This window comes from Myripristis murdjan, chromosome 20, assembly GCF_902150065.1.
Source record: "Myripristis murdjan chromosome 20, fMyrMur1.1, whole genome shotgun sequence".
Lineage (NCBI taxonomy): Eukaryota > Metazoa > Chordata > Actinopteri > Holocentriformes > Holocentridae > Myripristis > Myripristis murdjan.
Window position 1 is genome coordinate 11,355,904 of NC_043999.1, and position 22,074 is coordinate 11,377,977.

At 41.2% G+C, this 22,074-nt stretch overlaps 1 protein-coding gene across 1 annotated transcript in view; it reads left to right on the top strand.

Annotated features, from left to right (window-relative positions):
* Positions 1-22,074, top strand: part of malrd1 (MAM and LDL receptor class A domain containing 1) — a 55,229-nt gene that overhangs the window by 207 nt on the left and 32,948 nt on the right. The window contains exons 2-17 of the mRNA XM_030079563.1: positions 1,160-1,291; positions 1,515-1,603; positions 1,710-1,871; positions 4,395-4,519; positions 7,460-7,587; positions 7,785-7,937; positions 10,006-10,111; positions 12,600-12,967; positions 14,095-14,540; positions 16,494-16,581; positions 16,690-16,869; positions 17,060-17,219; positions 18,990-19,146; positions 19,288-19,398; positions 20,788-21,001; positions 21,099-21,346. Coding sequence (XP_029935423.1) covers positions 1,160-1,291; positions 1,515-1,603; positions 1,710-1,871; positions 4,395-4,519; positions 7,460-7,587; positions 7,785-7,937; positions 10,006-10,111; positions 12,600-12,967; positions 14,095-14,540; positions 16,494-16,581; positions 16,690-16,869; positions 17,060-17,219; positions 18,990-19,146; positions 19,288-19,398; positions 20,788-21,001; positions 21,099-21,346 — 2,867 coding nt within the window. The remainder of the gene's footprint in view (positions 1-1,159; positions 1,292-1,514; positions 1,604-1,709; positions 1,872-4,394; positions 4,520-7,459; positions 7,588-7,784; positions 7,938-10,005; positions 10,112-12,599; positions 12,968-14,094; positions 14,541-16,493; positions 16,582-16,689; positions 16,870-17,059; positions 17,220-18,989; positions 19,147-19,287; positions 19,399-20,787; positions 21,002-21,098; positions 21,347-22,074) is intronic.

Consider the following 22,074-nt stretch of genomic DNA (forward strand, 5'->3'; position numbering starts at 1 on the left):
GATATACTGAACGTACAAATTATGAGGGGCATTTACCTGTCTTTTTATGAAGTTCAGCGATGAGGTGAATCCAGGTAACAGTCTTTTTTTTCCCTAAGTGATCTCCTTAATTTAATCTGTACCAGTCATAAAGGAGGAGATGTGGATGAAAACAAATTAGCGAAAGATTTTTAATCTGTCAGATGATGAGATGTTGATTGCACACAAGGGGCCGCAGCACAAGATCAGGAAGGTGCCCCCAATGTTTTGTGCATTAGTGTGGCTCGAGTGTACTTTGGATAAAAGTCAAGCAGGAAGACGTTGAAGGTCAACCAGCAGCAGACAGATATTAGCAACTAATTTTGCGGGTTTGTAAAGATACAATTCAGAAAAAAAAAAAAAAAAAAAAAAAAATCAAGGTTTGGGGTTATAGTCATTAACATGGGCAGTGTAATACTTCTCTCTGAGGAGGGATGCGCATTGTGCATAAATCTGGATGTCAAAATAACAAATACATGCTGCTTCTCAGCACAGTCAAGACTATTTCCAGTTGAAAATGAAAAATAAATTGTACTCTGAAAGACATTTTGCATTATTTGCAGGACTATAACGTGAAAACATGGTTGGTGTTTGTCAGTAAAACGTAATTATTGTTAGTTATTTTATTGCTAAGCAATAACTAATTTATATAATGGCATAAAGATCAGAAATGTGCACTGTTTTTAACATATGGCTGGCGAAAAACATCACATGTAAATACAACACACTCCTCTAAAGATACTAAATTCAGTGCACTTTGGTAGTTGCATAAACAGTTTCACATTTTTATATTTCTTCCCATCACAGAGGTTGTTTGTCATGGAAACGTCTAACTGATCCAAATAATCCAATCTGTGTATTTTGCCTCTGATAATTCTTCAGTATTAAGACGTCTGGTTTATAGGTCCTGGTTGCACATTAAACCATAAAGTCAAATAAGAGTCTCCGCTTTAAGCTGAGAAACTACTTGGTGAGCTGATGAATCTTTATAGAGCGGAAAAACACACAGCGTAATCCCAGTGCACGGAGGGGCTGGTGAAATACACCCAAGGGTTTAACACAAAACAGCGCAACTGAGGAAGTGGGATTCCATGCTGTCTGTGAGTACGGGGCTGTATTTGTAATTGGTTTTCTTTTTAAGGTTCAAGGTTTAAGCGCTGTGACTTTGAGGAGGGCCTCTGTGACCTGACCCAGAGCCCAGAGACTCAGTCTGAATGGACCAGAGCATGTGCCGTCCCGGGACTCCAACACGACCACGCCAACAATCAGTCAGGTAGTTTGCTGGATCTACGGTTGAAGTCCTCAATTTTTGATTGGTAGCTGATGGAGAAAATTATTGCGTGGGATCTTTTTATGTGATACAAATCTATTATAAATATACAACCTTTCCCTTCTGTTCATTTGTTTTCCCATTCTTCTCGTTGCCATCCCACACGCACACACACACAAACACACACACACACACACACACACACGCTTCTCTGTCTCTTCTTCAGCATATTTCCTGTCCCTTTTGCCTGATGGAGGAAGAAGAACTGTGGCAGAACTGAAGAGTCCCGTCTTCCTGCCTTCTCACACCTGCCGGGTAACACTTTTGTTTCTTTTAATTGGTTAATTAGGTCATAAAGTCCAGGAAAAATCTTCAGCAAAAATTGACAGCTGACTTTAATGTTTTTTCTACTTTCTAACAGGTGAGCTTCTACCACCATGTTGGGGGAAAACATGGAGATCTTCAGGTCCTAATTCGAACTCAACCTTTGGGTCTGGACACAGTGGTGTGGAAACACTTCCAACCACAAACGGAAACATGGCAACGGACTGTGATTCAGTTCACCAGTGAGCACCAGTTTCAGGTCTGTGAAATCTACAATTCACTATCTACCTTCTCATCTTCTTTCACATCATATATTATAGTATGGTATGGGATGGCATGGTGTAATATAGTATAAATAAGTTGATGATGAGTTCTTGGTGTCCCCCAGGGATCAGTCTTGGGTTTTGTGTTGTTCTCAGTTTATATTAACTGGATGTTGTTTTTTAGATAATATGATTGATTACAGTAGATTTTATATTCCTTCTTTACCTGGTACCCTCAGTTGGCGAGAGTGCGTCATTATGATTTTTTTGATATTTAGGTTGACAGCAAGCTTGCTATAAGATGCTATTTACCACTATACACTTTACCACTATACACTTAGGTATACTCACTAAACTATACTAAAGATAACAATAGCATACATCAGTGTTAACTTCACAAAATGGCTGGCTGGCCGTCTCTGTTTGTAGGGTTTAAATCTGTCAAGCCAAATGATATCTAATAATTCTTGATTTTGTTAGTGCTTCTCATACTGGCTCATGCTTTAGGTTTCTAAACTTCATTCTGGGCCGGGAGAGACTCTTTGCTCGACACACTTGGAATGAACAGTGGCACATTTTCAATAAAGAATTCACTGTTGCTGTTATGGCAGTTTCAGGGCTTTATTTTTTGTGCTGTGTTTTTAATAAACGTTTTCTTTGCTGAACCATTGAAAATTATGATGCCAGTTATTTCTGAAAAGCAGGCCATTAATAGCGAACTGATTCACACAGCAGACCACAGTTAAGAGGTCATGCGACTGGGCCAAAGAGATGTTACTTTTTTGGTTACTGCAGACAGTCTTGCTTGATTATTTTATTTTGTTTGTTTATTTTTTGACAGAAGATTGAAAAATTACTTAAAGCCAAAATAAAAACTTTTTGAATAAGTGTCTTTGGTCATAATGTTCATGACTGCCTCCTGTAAGGAATCAAATTATTCTTTGTCATGTCATATTGTATTGTATCAAATTGTATTGTATTGTCTCATGCTGTCAGTCGTGTCATAATGCACTGACTTTTTTCATGTTGCAAGTCATTGTATTGTGTCATTATGTCATATTGACAAGTACATGCCATGTATAATGATTATTATTCAAACAAATACAAGAGCTGACAGGGCAAGTGGGTGTTTAACATACACAATGTAGGGTATCTTTATAGTGATGAAGCCGTCATTAGAGAAATGAGTGGCAAAAGGTAAGACAGGGGCCAGTTATGTGTAATAAAGGGGCTTTGACCCAACTGGACTTTTCAGAAGCCATCTGGAGTCAGATGAAGCCTGCTGTTTGTGTCCTTGCCATATCCTCAGACAATGTCAGAGTCTCACCCCTATCCCCTTCTCTGCCTCCACCATCTGTCACTGCGCTTGGCCGGCTCAGTTTCATAACAAGACTGCCTGATGCCTGGGGTAAATAGAGGTCAACTGCTAGCCTTCACTTTCCCCCCCATTAATCCACTTCCTGTTTCAAATGCAGTTCAAACTGATAGGGTTTTATTTACCACAGTGATTACCTCGAAGTGATTTCAGTCTCAGCCTGATGTGTTTAATGACTTACACTTCTTCACCCATTTAAATTTTCACAGTTATGAGGCTGTACTCCAATCCAATCTTGTACTGAAATGCCACCCTTAAGCAGAAAATATCTAAAGCCATGCTTTGGGATAGTTTAATCAAAATTTGCGCATGAATAAACATGTTTGCCCAAGCTGGAAAGCTGGAAACAAGAACACTCAGAATCTAATCTATGATGTGATTAAGCAGCGTTTCCTGGAGCTGCTCCTGCTGACAATAACTAAGTGACTCAGTGGAAAGACTTCTGTGAAAGTAGCCTATTCAGGAATATTTTCTGTTTCCATGGGTACACTGTCTGGATCAGATAAACACCTTGTGTGGGTGTAAAATCTTAAATGAACACCCTTTTTAACAAAGTTATCGCTCTATACATTGTCAGTACAGCAGCTCCATAATATTACTTTATGGCATCAAAGGTTAGAATACTGGTTCTTGGACTTTCAGGCTTTGGAGAAAATCTTTTTTTTTTTTTTTTTTTTTTTTTTTTTTTTTTTTGACTGTCAGTAAAAAGTATAAAATTCTGTATTTGAGTGGCTTTTCCCATCACCCGTCATCATGCAATCCACCCATTCAGTTCTATATCAGTCACAAGCTATAAAACTGCATGAAAGTAGATAATGCGTCTCTCTGGACTTTGATCAGGGCAGCTCAGATATTATTCCAATAGCACTGTGACAGACGGAGAGAATATAATGGCTTTTTTAGATAAACACTATTGTGATAGTTTCAGTTTGAGTCTCTCTCTCTCTTTCTCTCTCTCTCTCTTTCAAACACAAACATACACACACAAACAGCGCACATATATGGGTTTACACAAATGTATAACTGCAATATACGTATGCACACAAGCTCACTTATACACAGAGATATAGACGAGAGCAGATTGTGGCGAAAAGGCTGTGAAAAGGAGGGACTGGATGATGATATCTTCCTGTGTGTCTCCTAGGTTGTGTTTCGAGGGGAGCTATCTGCTGACAGTGAGTCCTCTGAGGTCCTGGCCATCGATGACCTATCTTTCAACCACGGCTGTGTGACTGCACCCGGTACTGCCACCATTAATAACACCTCACCGCACAGACAAGACGAGTTCAGACCTTGAACTATTTTAAATATCACCGCACACTCTTAAAAGGACGGCCTTACCCTTGTTTTGGATATTGATAATGAGGAAAGACACGGTAGTGCCCGACGTAGGACATCCTTGGCTGTGTCGTGTGAAAAACGGTTGCACGTTTCCGTAGCAATAACACTGAATCATGACAGAATAACAGAATCATTAAAATAGTGCTTACTACACACTTCCCAGCACTGAGAAGGGAGCGCAGTCAGTGCCACAATCTGTGGGGTTATTTATGTCTGCCATAGTGTGCTGCTATAATGTGCAGCACGCACCTCAGTGATGAATATGACACAGGTGAACACGGTGGTCGGGGACTATAACAATATTAAACAATTAGAACCGGTTAAAATAAAATCACGCAAACAGGAAACAGGAGGGTTCAATGTATATAAAAAAAATAAATAATAACAATAAATACAAAAAATAAATGTTTCTTAAAATAGAATAAAAATCCAAATAAAAGGCAGGTTAAAGCTAAAACATGAAATGAAAGTAATTTAAATGACAGTAGACAAAGACAAAAATGTACTACTTTGTGAAATGTCTAATGTAACTGGGCTGGGGGTTCCACAGTATGGGAGCAAAGTGGTTAAAAATAGTTTCCTCGTTTGTTTTGTGGGCTACTATGGCAAGGACATTAAAATTAATCTGAAAAGAAATGGGGAACCAGTGCAGGGGAGCTAAAACAGGAGTACTGTACTCTCTTTTCCTGGTCTATCCTAAGTCTGGAGGCAGAGTAGTGAACTAGCTGATGTTCTTTTTTGGCAGGCCAAGAGGGCATTACAACAGTCCAACCTGTGAGTAGTAAGGATGCTGTAATGGCCACTTAGCTGATAATGGGCTTCATAGTTTAAAACACAATCCAAAATGACAACAACACTTTTAACTTTTAACGTCTAATTTGGTTTGGTGAGTCAGGTTCTCTTCCATTGATTTATCAGGGCCAAACAGCAAGTCAGAGATAGACCATTTGGAGAGTGGAGGCAGGAATAATCTCATTGGTTGATTGGACCCTCAGTGGGCGGGGCCAAACAACAACAAAGGTTTGTCATGAAAATACTATTAATGGTAATTAAAAAAAAAAAAAAAAAAAAAAATCACAACTATGGTATCTGTGCCTTTGGAAGGACAGCAGGCTTGATAATTAGCCAACTGAGTATGGCCAGGTAGACTGTTTTTTTCATGTAATTTAACAGCCCAATGAGGTTTAACTCAACCAAAAAAATTATATCTACCTCCAAAGTATCTTTGCCCCGGTAAAATATACAGCATGGTGTGCTATAAGAGCAGAGCGCCTGGTGCCCGGTGTGGTGGTGTGGTAGTTTGAGCTGCTGGCCTGCTGAACCGCAGAGTGTCCTGGACCTTCAGCAGGGCTAGTTTAGCGTGTCTAAGTGGACAGGACAGGTCAGTGTCACCTTGGCAGTCAGTCCCTCTGCTTCCATCTGTCTTCTACTCCCAGCAGTGAAGTTTTGAAACGTGCCACCATCACGCCTCATCAAGTCGGCTTGGTGACTGGCCTGCTTAATTCTATCAAAAACATAAAAGCGCACTCTGAGCGACAGTGCAGGGGGCAGAGGCAGAGTCCCAGTGCTGGTGGTGGTACCTCAGCCTCTCCAACCTGCCCGCTGGCGGCTCAGCACCACTACATGCTCAGCCTCTGAGCCAAGGTATCTCATCTTTTTGCAGCCAAAGCACCTGTGCTAAGAGAAAAAAACTGTGAGTATAAGATTAACGCAGCATGTTACAGTTTACTACACATGCTTAATATTGACTCTGAATCTCTTTGACTTGCTGTTCAACCCAAACTTACTTGAAGACATCAGAAATTTATGAAATTGGTTTAAACTGACTTAAATTAGATAATGTCTCATGTCCTTTATTCATCCTGCCTCTCTTTTACATAGAAATTTACAGCGATGAAACATGGGTTCAGGACAGCTATGAATTTATATTAAGTGCACTGTCAGAAATAATGGCATTATAATCTTAATTATGGATCTATAATTAAATGGCTGGGCTACCGTAGATTCACAGTGAAGATAACACAGAACAGGGCTTTTGTAAAATACATTTTCACCTCAAGTCTGGCATCTCTGTGACCCAGCTGTCGTAAATCACACTCTGCATGTGTGTTTGCATTTGTGTTTGTTTGTGTGTCTGTGCATGTTAGGGCAATGAACAGGCCACCATATAATTCACCATCTGTCTATGTGTCGTAGTGATTGTCAGTCATTTTCACCCGGCCTGGTTTTGTCTGACCTACTCGAGATTTCCTGGCATACCATGATCTTCAAGCACAGGAGAAGGACTACTCATAAACTTATTGCTTTTCTGCTATAAGAACTCTGTTTTGAGAGTTTCTGCCACAGGAGTCATGTTTAGTCTTTCAGCTTGCCAGAAACTATCAGGAAAATTGGACCCTTTTTCACTTGTTCCCAATAATTCCAAACATTATAAGCCGAATAGAAATCCATTTAATTTAAGAGATCCTGCACTTTCTATTGATCGAATTATCCGAACTTTGTTCTTTCACATTACCTCATAGTTAAATCAATTCCTCTGTAACAACAAGGCTCAGGTACTTACTGTTCTGTAGTATCAAAGAGGAGCCAGCTCTGCTCATCTTTATTAATCCATCTTCATTTCCCATGAGTGCCCTTTGCTAATAAAATCACGTGATAGGAGTCAGTGATAATGGCTAACTCTTTGTATGTGGTACTCTTACATTTTATTAAATGAAGCGTTCAGCTATCAAAGTGCTGCTACTAAAGTGGCTTGCTGCTGAATACTAAACATGTCACACTGTACTAGATATGTGCTTTTGTATTCCATAAAAACTATTGATTCCTTTCATGTCGCTTTTTTTTATTTTTTATTCCTGTGCCAGAGAGCAGTATGCCCACTCCTCCTGGCTGCCCCCCCTCGTGGTTCGCCTGTGGCAGTGGGGATTGTATAGAGGAGTGCAAAGTGTGTGACTTCACCCCTCACTGTCCCCATGGAGAGGACGAAGCCAGCTGCCGTAAGAACCTTGTTGCCAAGTAACACATCCTATCATCCACATCCCATTAACACCTTCAACTTCTCACAGAGTCCTGATTTTTATACATCTGATCAAAAAGGTTGAAGTCACAGTCAAAGCTGTATAGCGTGCCTCATGTTTTGCCAAGAATTTCCATGCCACAGCAAGGATCCAACAAGTTTTCTGTATCCACGCAGCGTCTGAATGTGACTTTGAGGGCGGTTCTTGCGGCTGGTATGAGTTCACCCTCGGGGATGGCTTTGACTGGGTCAGGGGTTCGTCTGTCGAAGTTCGTCCAGACTATCAGGGCCGCCCGCCGCCCCTTGACCACTCCACTAACAGCACCAAAGGTAGAGACACACACACACACACACACACACACACACCACACACACACATGCATGCACACACTGCTACAATTCATGCAGACTGCAATGCTGCCATCTGCAAACGGCAGCTGCCTTCATAAGTCACTGCAACGAGAGAACTGTGGTAAGCTGATAAGAGGATGTGGCTACATTCATGATGCTGGGTCAGAAACAATTGGCCAGAAATAATATTACTTGCAGATTAAATCAATGACTTTATATGAAAAAGAAAATCCTTTGTCTGTAGTTTTGGAGAGATAAGCGCTGCATAAAGAAGTGCTTTCTCAGCCATCTGAGTAATAGAAATCGAATTATACTCATTCTCCCATACTGAAACTGCACAACTCACTGAAATACACCACAGACCGAAATACTTTGTTAGTCATACTTTATAAAAGAATTATCTGCCATAAAATGTTATGAGATTACTGTATATTATGCCTCTAATTACTTTTTATTTCTGTAATCAAGCTTTCCTCCACATCAGCTAGTTTATTTTTGCCGTCTTATTAGATAAACTTTGTAGGCCTGTTCACTTTATTAAATAAAACTATATAGTTAGCTCTGGGTGGCCTTTTTCTTCCACAGAAGCACGAATTCTGTGAGCAGTGGATTCATTCTTCATGCTGGAAATGTTTTGCCAGCTTGACAGGATTATGCAGCTCCTGCAGGTTTTCTCATGATACAGTCATGCTTTGAACATGGTGTCCTCTCTCATCTCAAAGGTGCTCTGCTGAGATCTGGGGACAGCGCAGGCCTGTGGAGCAAACCTCAGACCCCGTCATGTTCCCTAGGCCAGATTGACTTGATGCAAACTTTGTGGCATGGCACAAAACCATGATAGTGTATCACATTGTGTCAGTGCAACAGCAGTCAAACTGACCATATATCACTGTCCTCATCAGCTAGGCCTTCAACAGGGACAAGTACAACTCCTTGAGTCGTACATTTTTACTTTTTATATTTGAAGCCAAGGTAGAGGGGGAAATATTTTCAATTTCATTTGTTTTGACGTCTCACTTGAATTGGATTCTTTATATCCCATGTCCCTTACTGTTCATTCAACCTCCCATCCATGGGTTCACAGCAGCTATGAATTCAGATTAAGGGCAATGTCGTAAAGACACATTTTTTAAGATTTTCTTTTGACATTTCTGATATATTTGATAGCGACAGCAGAGAGACACAGGAAAGGCAGCAGCCGAGAGATGGGATGACATGCATTAAAGGGCCATGTGAGCCACCGTGGCACCCCACAAAGAAGTACTTATTTAACCATGAATATAATCAAATGACTAGCATAACTATACATTGGAAATAACACAGAAGTACCCATTTGAAGAGATGCACTGATAGTCACATGATACTCAGCTGGCAGACTGCGGCCACCTGTGCACCTGGACAACCTTCCCCATGCCATCCACAGAGGACGGAGGCATCTATTTCGTTTTGTCCATGTCGAGTTTTGACCCTGTCATCTGCATGTCAGAAATGCTGTGCAGATTTGTCAGGCCCGGCATTTGTTTTTCCGCCCCTCAGTTGTCGGCTTTTGTTGATGACTTGCCCACTGCTGTTCCATCTTCTTGTTCTTCGTTGACAGTGCTGGAACAGAGTGCGGTTTGATGATTTGTGTGTCCTGAAACGGCCCTGCGCACATCACTCTCTATTTGCATACTTGTGGTCTGCCTGTTAGCTCTAGTCTTGCCACTCTCCTCTGTGACCTCTTTCAACAACGAGGTATTGTTGCCTTTAAGACGGCAGAGGACTGGACGTGTTTTGTTTGGTAAATTCTTGACAATGTAGTGTGCAAAAGTCCCACGAGCACGGCTGTTTCTGAGAAGCTGAAAGTGGAAACAGCCATACGACATGCAAAAGGCGTTCAGTCAAATAGTAACTGAACCTCTTGACCCTGCCTGCGCGCTCTACACTTTTGCTTTATTTATAGGTGGCTCACTGTCTGGGGGGACAAGTTGTTTGCATAAATAGGTGTGTCCAGTGAAGTGGATTGTGAGTGTGGTCTGAATATTTATTGTGCTCTCACTTATTGCAGGACATGTTATGTTTGTGCTGAAGAACAGCAGCAGCCTTTACCCCAGGGCTGTGCTACGAGGACCCCAGTTCAAGCAGTCAGCCTCTGGGTGCACCATGACCTTCTGGTGAGAATGACACTGCAGGACACAGTCAAAGGCACTCCTCACTCCTTCCTTCCTTCCTTTCTTCCATCCTTCCTTCCTTTCTTCCTTCCTTTTCCACTGAAGTTCTAATCTATACAGTTGAAATGTGACTTAACCCTCCTGTCGTGTTCGCGGTCAAATCTGACCGGTGTACAAGTTTTCTCTCCAAAAAATGCAGTTAATTTCATCTGTTTGTCATGAGGTTCCATGACTTTGTTCACACATGGCATCTGAACACATAAAATAAATTTGGAGAATTTTTATTAATTTTTGAATGTTTTATTTAACTTGTATACACCCATCGTGTTCCCGGTCACAAATGACCGGTCATTAGAAATGAATGGGTAAGACTACAATTAGTGTATAAAATAGAGTTCCCACACTCCTTTCCCACACCCCAACATGCAGGTGTCTTTGAGCACACACAGATGTGTGTGAACACACACACACACACACACACACACACACACACCTTATACCCCTTTCTGGCTTCCATGGCAACCCCCACAGGAAAGTATCTCTCTGACTTCTTTCCCACACCCCAACATGTAGGTGTCTTTGAGCAGGCACACACACACACACACACACACACACACACACACACACACACACACACACACACCTTATAACCTTTTCTGGCTTCCATGGCAACCCCCACGGGAAAGTATCTCTCAGACCTCTTTCCCACACCCCAACATGTAGGTGTCTTTGAGCAGGCACACACACACACACACACACACACACACACACACACACACACACACACACACACACACACCTTATACCCCTTTCTGGCTTCCATGGCAACCCCCACGGGAAAGTATCTCTCAGACTTCTTTCCCACACCCCAACATGTAGGTGTCTTTGAGCAGGCACACACACACACACACACACAAACACACACACACACACACACACACACATGGACACAGACACACACAGACACACACAACTTTGCCCCTTTTTGGCTTCCATGGCAACCCTCACGGGAACCTACCATGGGAACTGCCAACACCTGTCACCTGACACCTGACACCTGTCAGGTCACAGGTGTCAGGAAGAAGACCCAGCTGAAGTTGTGGTCACCTTTCGGTCCAAAAATGGTCATTTTTCCTGGACCTCATCCCCACCTGAGAGGAACGGTCACCTTCCATGTGAAAATGTCATGAGGATGACTAGCTAAATCATAGTGGTCAATGCTGACGGGAACACAAAAGATGCTATTTTTTTGCCACTATTTAGAAAATTGAAATGTTTTCAAAACAGTGTCCTTGGAAAACATTGAAATGAAGTACTCTGTGATAAATACTACAATATGTTTCATCTGAGTATTTGTTATAGTCAAAATAATATCTATATAATGTTTTTTTCCCTAAAAAACGAATGGTATGATCTCAGGTAAATTAGGCCTACAGCACATACATAGCAAATAGAAGTTCAAAACTTGTCATTTTCACAAGAGCAGAAGTTGATAAAAAGATCTAACACAACATTAGGTGATAATATGTATCATAGTGGATTTATAATCAAATATAATGTTACCGGTCACATGTGACCGGGAACCTCATGAGTGTTAGCCCAAAATGAACAGAATAGGAGGGTTAAGGATGAATTCAAATTTGTAAACTACAATTTGAGACAATGATTCAATTTATTTCTCTTAGCCAAAATTTCATATCCATCAATAAATACATGCAATAATGTAAGACTATTGTTTCTCCTCTGAAATGTGAAAAATCTGGACACGAGAATTCCTTTAACATCACTTAGTCTATATAAAAAACCTATATTGACAAAAAAAAAAGATTCAAAGCATTTCATATCAATTCAGGCCAAATTCATGGCAATATGCTCTATTTGTTTCATTACACAGATCGATTCAGTTAAAACTGTAGGATTTATAATTGATGCCTCAGTGAAATGAATGAATCACTGCACCTCTAACACGACTCGTTATTATAAATGAAGGAATGGTCTACCTTCAGTTTCACCTGAAACTTTAGACATTTGCCATTTGCTGCCTCTTTCGTCTTTTTCTCCTTTTTCATCTCCTCATTTTCCTCCACTCACCATTCCTCCTCTCTCCTCTCTGCTCTCTCAGCATCTCTCCTATTTCACAGTCTCACACACAGGAAAGATATGCATCTGAATGTGTCATGTTTTGACAGTTTGATGGCTTTCAAAAGTTACCGTCAAATGACAGATTACATTTTTTCCGGTAGGTGATTGGAGACATACTTGTGGCAGAAAAGTGATGAAGGCATATAAATTTCATTTTTTTCTCCAGAGTTGGCAAAAGCCTTTATGTATAACGTCCAGCAAGCATATGCATTATCACCACAAGAGAAATCAATGATTTATCTGGAGGGTGGAAGTCATTTCAGAGAGCAACGTGACATGAAAAGTTGCACACACAATATGCACCTTGAGTGAAAACTGAAAGCTTCCTCCTCCTCCTTCCTCTCCTCAGGCATTACAACGCTGGTATATCTGTGGGCGCCGCTGACATGTACCTTCGCATCGCTGGAGATGAGAACAACACCATAATATGGAGAACGTTTTACAACCAAGGAACCAGTTGGAATCGGGTCACCGTGCAGCTGGGGCGCATCACCCAGCCATTCCAGATCTCACTGGCTAAACTGAGCCTCGGGGTGTTTGATGGGGTCTCCGCCCTGGACGACATCAGCTTCCACAACTGCTCGATGCCCCCAGCGGTGAAGGACTGCCCCCAGCACACACACTTCCACTGCCTGCGCAGCAAGGCGTGTGTGGAGCACCTGCAGCTGTGTGACCTGGTGGATGACTGTGGTGACGGATCAGATGAGGAAGGATGCTGTGAGTGTGGCCAAAGTCCTTCTGAAAGTTGCTCTTGTAATCACACAGACAAATGTGGAACTTTTTCTATTTACATCTCTGAGGCTGTTGCCATTTTAGTTCCATTTATTAAATATAGAAATGAATGGTAGTTTTACAGTTGTTAGTGTGTTGTAATCAGGGGTGTAACAATTAATTAATTGCATTAATGCAGCAGTTACAAATTCTGTCAGATCAGTTCAATCTGCTAACAATAATAATAATAATAATAATAATAATAATCAAACAAGTAGCACTGACTTCAGCCTGAATCACTATGAAATATTTGGAATCAATTCATACACAATTCCTACAAAAAATAAATAAATAAATAAATAAAAAATAAAAAATCTGGAAATACCATACTGGAAATTTCAACTTTTTCCCCCAAAGTTTTATTGTACAGAAAAAAATTATGTTAAAGTAATTCTGTTGTCTGATATTTTTTAAATTTCAGAAGAAAAATGATTATGCTTTTTTGCATATGTTTATTTATGGATTTAACATTTTGGCTAAATGTATTGAATCAAAGCATTGCAGTGCAGCTGTGTACCCATTTGGACGATGTCCCAGAGAAACTTAATTTTGATGCAAACACAGATGCTTCATTGAAAAATGCAAATCAACGATTGTTCTTTTTATGGAGGTTGTGACGTTGGACTGTGACACTGATGAAAATGTTGTACTGTTGTTCTATTGAATCTGCTCTTTCTTTTTCTATGTTTTGCTGGTTTGGCAGTCTTAGTCTTAAAAATAGGAGGAAACTGGGCGAAAAAAAGGTCAAGCTAAACAAACTACAACCCCAGATGTCCTTGCGTTTCTTTTTCTTGCTCCGTCTTGCATTAATATCTGTAAAACAAATTACCGCTCAGGGACATTACAGGTTTTTCTTACTTGAATCATGGTTTACAAACTCAAATTGTTCCAAGAAAGAAAATTGTTCTTAAATCAAATCACCACCCAATGAATCAGGAATTGAACTGAAACGATGTCAAGCCAAGGATTGACACTCCTTGTTGCAATATATTTTTATAGGCAACTCAGAGCACATTGGTATTCCTGTTGTTTTCTGGCTGCAGAGAAATTCACCCTCCTGTCATGTCTTGCAGCTCCAGAGATGCAGTGTAACTTTGAGCGCGGGTTGTGCAGCTGGACACAGGAGCGGAGCGGAGGAGATGTGTTTGACTGGACCCTCATCCAAGGCCCGACTCCCACCATCAACACCGGCCCCTGGAGAGACCACACACTGGGCACCAAGTTTGGTCACTACCTCTTCATCGAGTCGTCCGCCCCGCAGCAGTTCAAGGACACGGCTGTGCTGCTGAGCCGAGCCTTCCAGCCCACCCTCCGGCTGGGCAAGGGCCCGTCCAGGACCCGCCACCCCTGTGTTTTCCGCTTTCATTACCACATGTTTGGCTCCCACGTGTTCTGCCTGGCCGTGTACCTCCGGACCACCACGACAGGCCGGGGTCAGATGCTGTGGGTGCGTTATGGAGACCAAGGCAACCTGTGGCACAGGAAGACGCTCTACCTCAACAGTGCTCGACCCTTTCAGGTATAAACCACTCCACAAACTGATGACTCATCACCCAAAAAAAAAAAAAAAAAAAAAAAAAAAAAAAAGCTCTCTCAAAGTGTGTTTAGTCTACTGCTTTCAAAATAGAACTCACTGTAATAGATGAGCCATACATTCTACAATCAAACATTATTTCTTACTTGGAATATTGAAATTCAACACTGAACAGAGAAAAATCTGAAGTGAAAAATCTGAAATGAAAAAAAAAAAAAATCAACCTGTGGTGTTTCACAAGTTGATTCAGTTATTAATGCTCAGGCACCAGTAGCAGTGAAATGGCATCTCTATCTGCATTATTACCATAATTCAGTCCCCCTGTCTAATTAAATATAGATGTACAGACATGGACTCCAGCTGAACATAACTCCTTAGCAAATAGCGAAGCAGTGCTGGTGGAACTAATAAATAAAGGCTGATTTAAGAGGGCCTGTCTCCAGCATGCGCTAGTCAACATCGATCACTCAAAATGGATGTTCTCTTGTCAATACTCTTGATTGAGTGCACTTTGACTGACTTTTCCTCCATCTTGGCATTGAGGAGAGACAGTCTGTTTGTCAGGTTAACTCACTGCAGAAAGGGTTGAGATGAAAAAAGAGACACTAATTAATTGCATTGTCTCAGATTAATATGTTTGTGCAGTTGCCATGAAATTATAAAGTATGTTGTGTTGAGGGCAATTTAGTGCTACCCACCCACTTGGTAGGATTTTACAATGATATACTCTAAATAATGTGGTTTAAATGGTTAGATGTGGCCAATTAAACCTGCATGTTATGTGAAACCACAGTAACATCCCGTCACCATAAAGAACAAGTAAGATATGTTTTTTTTTTAGAAATCTTTCATTTCTTTGTACAAAGGTAACAGTGAGTTTATTACTTCCCAAGGCAACAGACAGACTGTGAACCCTGCTGATGATTGGAACAATATGGGGAAAATGGAAAACAATGTTTTCAAAATAGAGCTGTTTGAGTCATGCTTATGTGACTAGGTTTTTGGAAAACCTAGACAGAAAAAACTCACACAGTGCTTCTTGCAGATAGTGCCTCAAATCAGCATTTTACAAACTTGCCTTGCTTATTAATTATGCCTTTTCCCACTGCTGTGCCTGTAATGCACATTTATGCTGGCTTGACTCCTACAGGAAACCTAAGCATAACATTTTCAGCAGAAAAAGCCTTTCCCTGTTTTGATGTGCTGGTTGTTTGCCTGCTTGCGAACCATCTGAGCTGATGTCAAGCTCGCATCATTCAGTGTGTCCAAATTATGTGGCTCTCCTTGGGGATGCCACAAAGTCAGCGGGCCAGGTGGCTGCAGACAGAACTAATCTGAGGCAATAATCTTTTAGCTAATGATATGTTGCATTGGAAGGCTGCGACAGAATTTAAATTCAGAATGTGTAGGTTACAAAGATCACGAGCAAGCTTAAAGGAAAACATCCACCTTAAAACACTTCAGCATCTACCATCTCTGGACACATTTTGGTGTTTTGGGGTGTTCGGTTCTTCATGGATAACTGGCAAAACGTAAATATGATATTTTGTCAGTATATTTCCGGCACAGCTTTGAGTGCAGAACTTTATTTGCTGTGGCAGGGATAATACTTTCTCTACAACCAAAAAATAAGGGTGGATTTTTCCCTTTATGCCTTATGCTTCTGATAAGTTTGTTTGCCAGACAGAGACAAGTGAGCCACTGAAATGAGCCCCAATAATTGGCCCTAATAATAGCTCACAAAAGACAAGATGTTCAGATGCCGGGCTGTTGATGTAAAAATTAACCAGTTTTCTCCTAATTCCTTAAATAGGTTTTCAACACAAAGCGCAAGCTTTTCACAAAACACTGATGTTCTATTTATCCAATTTCTTCAGACGGTCAACCGACCAAATTCTTAGTCCACATCACAGTTTCTTTCTGAAAATGTCTTGGCAGATTTTAATCGAGGGTACTGTTGGAGACGATTTCAATGGGGACATTGCCATTGATGACCTATCATTCTTGGACTGCGTCCCGTATGAAGGTAGCCCGTTAGGCCAAGATGTATTTTGATTATTTAGTGCCGTATTAGTGTCATCCTGAGTCTCTTCCTCTTTCTAACACTGTTGTTTGCTGCTTTGCGTCGTCCCAGGTGAACTCCCTTCAGTGAATCCCACAACGCCCATAATACCCACTGTGGCGCCCACGGTCCAGCCCCACAGCTGCCCTGACGGCCAGTTTGCCTGTGTGGCACACGGGGAGTGTGTTCAGCAGAGCAAAGTGTGTGACTTCAGACATGATTGTTCTGACGGCTCAGATGAAACAAACTGTGGTGAGCAACAACGTCTTTTCTTCCCCCAGAATTTCTTGATTTTCACACACTCATAACTGTATCATGTTGGTTTTTTGTCATGTTTCTGAGCTGTCTAGCTCTTTGTGTCTCTCCCTCACTGTCTTGATTTTTTCTGCCATCTGTCTTTTCTTATCTTTTTCTCTGTGTCTTTGTCTTCCTCCGTCTCCAGTGAAGGAGCTGTGTGATTTTGAGGGTGGTGACACGTGTGGCTGGAAGAGGGTCGACTCCTCCTCTTTGCCCATCCATGAGTTTCGCTGGTTGCCTGACCAAGGGGAAACCATTCACAATGGAGAGGAGGAGTACCACCGTCCCACTAATGACCACACCCTGTGAGTCCAAGCAACACATTCTGCATTCAGTTCCTAGTTAATTAGCCTAGATAATCCTAAAAAATCAATATAATGACCCACAAATAAGAAGGGTAATGGTCAAAGCCACAACACCCTGACAACAGATGTTGCAAATATTCTTTTTGTAATAGAAAGATAGAAAGAGAAAATGTAAGCTTTTTTTCTGTCCCCGTCAGCAATTTGAACAGTGCTTGACTGACATTGATTGACACTGATTAGGCTTTCTTTTGCAGAATTCAGGGTGACCGTCCATTTAATTTCATTTGACAATTTTATTAGAATTTACAGCTCAGAGGAAGGTAAAAAAAAAAAAAAAAAATCAAGCACATGCCATAAATTAAATAAAAATATCTGTCTTTGCTAGATACTTGGTTTTGTCTCACTGAATGCATAGACATTTTAGAAAATGTACTGGGAAACGGAGAAAATGCCAAACCACAGTGGCAGGACACAGACAGTTTGACCTAATCTGGACTTGAGTGACCTTATCGGTATTTTACTGAGTGGATGATAAAGCCAGAAAATGACTGTGCACTTTTGGCCACAAGATTACTAGATTTTTGTCTGTCAGCCGCTGTGCTGGAGTGCAGTTACAGTCTTCCCTCACAGTCTCTCCATCTGCCTCCACCTCTCCTTCCCCACCCCCACTCCTATAGCAGTCTCTCAGCTTGCGTTAAATCGATAAGCTGCTGCAGCCCTGGATCGTGAAATAGATGGGAGAAGCTGCCTCTCCTCTGAGCCCAGGGGGGGCACAACTCTTATGGGATTTGAATTGGAGCAGGGAGGATGGGACAGGTATAGGGAAGGCTCTGTGAGTGTGAGGATACAGATGAAGCAAGTCAGGGGACTTTCAGGTCTGTTCGCCTCCAGGGGCTCATGGCGGCTGTTTTCTTGGAGGACCGCTCTGTGATTGACAGTATGAAGTTTTCCGGCTGCTTGGCCGGGGAATAGAGCTTGGTCCGTGTGAATAATGAGTTGGAACACCACTAAAGATAAGCTATAAAAACAGCTTTAATTGTACGGCACTTTTCCAAAGCAAAGTTACAAAGTGGTTCACATATTTAAGAATATAAACAAACATAAAAGTATTTTATAAAAAAAATATTTTAGAGAGAAGCCACTCTGTAATGCAAGAAAAAATAGATACAGACCACTTTGCATTTCAAATATACTACCTCAGGAACATATGGCATGGTCTGCTTTTTTTTTGCATTTAAAATCCTATATATGCTGTAGAAGATGCTGTAAGGAATATTTTTATTACATTATATAGTGGCTTCCCTCTCAAATATCTTTAGCTTTTAGACTTTTTGCTTTTTTGGAATACAATTTTATGCTTTTTTGTGTGCTGCTTTCATCCACAAATAAAAGCATACAACAATTAAGCCTAATAAGAGCGGAGCTGAAAATGACAGAGCCTAACACAGTAAGACTATCAGTACAAACTTAAAATCAATTCTAAAATTTAGACAAGGCCAGTGCAGGGAAGCTAAAGTGGGGATAATGGTGAATTGCAAGGCTTTTTACAATCCTAAGATCCAACTAAATGCTACATTTAAGAGGATCCATAGCACAGATAGTACATTGCATTCTACATTTTAAAATGAGGAAAGAGTAGCCTGTCATGCAGAAGAAGATTATAGTCATTTTCGCCGAGGCAGGAGTGAAATGGCACACTGTGACTTCGCTCAAAGTTTTCTTGGACACGACTGTGCCATGCATCTTTCCTTCTTGTCTTTCTTGCAATAGAGGCAGCCCTGTGGGTTGGTACATGTGTGCAGACAGTTCAAATGGTGGCTATGGTCATATCACTGACCTCCAGACACCTGTCATCTCCTCCACTGGGCCACAGTGCACTCTGGTCTTCTGGTACCACATGAGCGGATTCACTGTGGGCACGCTGCAGGTAAGAGAGGCAGGCAGAGCTTGCCGGAGAAAACCACCGGAGAAAACCACCACTGCAGTGCCAAATGATCCCATTTGGCACTGCAGTTTATGTGTAAAAGCTTTCATTAGAACTGAATCACTTACATATTGGTCTTTGCAGGTGTGGCTGAAGCATGGAAACATCACTCACAAGGTGTGGTCTCAGACCGGTAGTCAAGGCAACAGATGGAGACGTGGAGAAGTATTTTTAGGGATATCAAATAACATTCAGGTCAGTCAATCATCTTGTCTCTTAGAAACACTTACAGGTCTATTATAGCAGCAGGGGTTTCAAGGAAAGAAGATGAATCACTTCAAAGGCATGTTTTTTTCCCTCTTGAGTGAGATGATATAACTTGCTGCTGTCTCTAGCTGATTTGTCGGAAATGCTCTTTTTTTTTTATCTGTGATGAAGATTTCAACTCTAATTTTATTACCTTCTGTTTTCTAAAAACTGAGATAATTTCATAATGTAGAAATTTATTGTCCAAGTTGCAACTTTAAAGTATTTGTCGGTATTGTGTTCACTTAGAGGCAACTGAGGTAATGTGAATTTTAGAGAATCAGGACATGTTTCATGATAATTAGCTTCCTTTCCTTTTTGATTAGTTTATTTGATATAGAAAACCCACATTTATTACAGAAACAAACCATGCATTTGGTTTCAGGCCTCATTTCTCTTTATTAGAACCATCTGAGTACCACATGATAAAATAATATCCCTTGGACAACAAGAAATAGTCATTATTACTTACGTAACATTGGTCAGAATAAATTCTCATGCTCAACATCTCTCAAACCAAACAAACCTGTGCAAAACTGCTTTGTTTACAGTGAAGAGCCCTTTGCATATGATCTGCTTTCCACTGCTGTTCAGGTTGCTGTTATCATTGCAGTCATAGATGGATGTGATTCACATTTTTGCCATTTAGATTAATCTGACAGTAATGGTGTAAGGACTCTTAGGAGACCGTGAACATCAATGTAATTGGCTTGAATTTGGTTATAGACAGGCTAAATCGGACAAGCTTGTCCAGTGGGCTTGATGATCAATGATGAATTGATTGGGTCTAATTCTATCTGATGAGTCTTAAGTTGTTGGTGTGGCAGTAATCAGAGTCGTAATCCCTTCATGGAATCACATGTATCTGCCAGCTGAGGTTGTTCCAGGTTAGTATTTCTGCACTTAAACAGGCCCTGTGTCAGCATTAGTGGCTTGATTGCATTGGAACAGTCATTCCTAGATCAAATACCATGCCCTTTGCACATTTTCACTGATGTCCATTAACCTTTGTCAGAGTAGACAGAGTCAGAGCATCCATTCTGATGGTACAATCAGCATCTCAAGGGCCCATTCACACTGGCTGTTTAAGAGTCCTTTTTCACAATCAGAGAGACTCCAAGTGCCCTTTTCCTCTTCAGTCTGAGCACTTCATCAGCTCGCTGCCCCGAGACAAAGAAACAACATGACTCACAAGGGCAGTAGCTCTCACTTGTTTTGCTTCTGTGACTTATTTTTGCTAAATTCTGGTAAAGTGATTCTGTTTCAAAATGTGTACAATGTGAAAAACTAAGACAGGCAAGACTTGAAGGTGTCCTTTTGCTTGTTGCTGTTTGTCAGGTTGTGTTCAGGGCTAAGCGCGGAATCAGCTACATGGGCGATGTGGTGGTGGATGATGTCCACTTCCAGGACTGTGCCCCACCACTGACCTCAGACCAGCCATGCAGACCTGAGGAGTATGCCTGCTCCAACGGCCACTGCATCCCCCAGGACAACCTGTGTGACTTCATCAACCACTGTGGGGACAACTCCGACGAGGACGCCTACATCTGCAGTGAGCTTTCCTCTAACGTCTGACACTACCCAGCGAAAGTTTATTTTTGAGATATTAGGATTATCAGGTTAATCTCTGTTTCTCTCCTCTCTCTCAGAGGGCTTTAGCGGACGCTGCAACTTTGAATTCGACCTGTGTTCCTGGCGCCAGAGTCGGCAGGATGACTTTGATTGGCTGATCAAAGCGGGCAGCACTCCCACAGTTGGCACCGGGCCGGCGAGTGATCACACCCTGCGAGACCCCTCGGGACATTACCTCTACCTGGAGAGCTCTTTCCCTCAAGCAGCTGGAGATGCTGCACAGATACTGGGACCCCAGCTAAGCTACAGGAGCACAGAGTGCAAGGTCAGGTCAAGGTCAAAGGGCAGGTCAGGGTGCAATTACATTAGGAGCTTATAAATTATAGAATAGGGAGATAATTTCATCAGCGCACCAAGTCCCAGTGGAAATCAATAAAGATTCACATCAAAGGAAATAACTGATTGATAAAAGAGTTTATGTTGGAAATGCTATGTTTTTTTTAGTTATTTCAAACACACAACCTGGTAATAAGGTTATCATGTCAATATCCTATTGAAAATAAATATTTGCAGATCTGTCTCAACACATTTAATTCTGCTGGGACAAACTCATGAGAGAGTTGTGCACACAGTATCGTCTAAAGTACACATACTAAATACTAAATAAATAATAAATTTCGATAAAAAAGGGAAAAGCAACACAAACAAAAGAAAACTGTAACACAGTGAAAACAGATGAAGAGTTTAAGCAAATAAAATGCATCAAATGTTCTAATAAAAGGAGCACTCAGCAGGCCCTTCTCCTGGAGTACTGCTGGCATGACTTGTGAAATGGATTAAGTGAATCTAATTTGAAAATTTTTGCCTCTACCAGTTTGCTCCAGTTGGTCGGGGCATAAAAGCATCAGTAAAGATGTATTTCTGTCGGCTGGCTTTTAAGTACAAACCCAAGATGCAAGCTGAGGTTTAGTTAATTGTTATTGTGTGGTTCAATAACCATAAAGTCAGCAGAGACGCTGCTGTAACCAAATGTAAAGCTTCACAGATTCAATT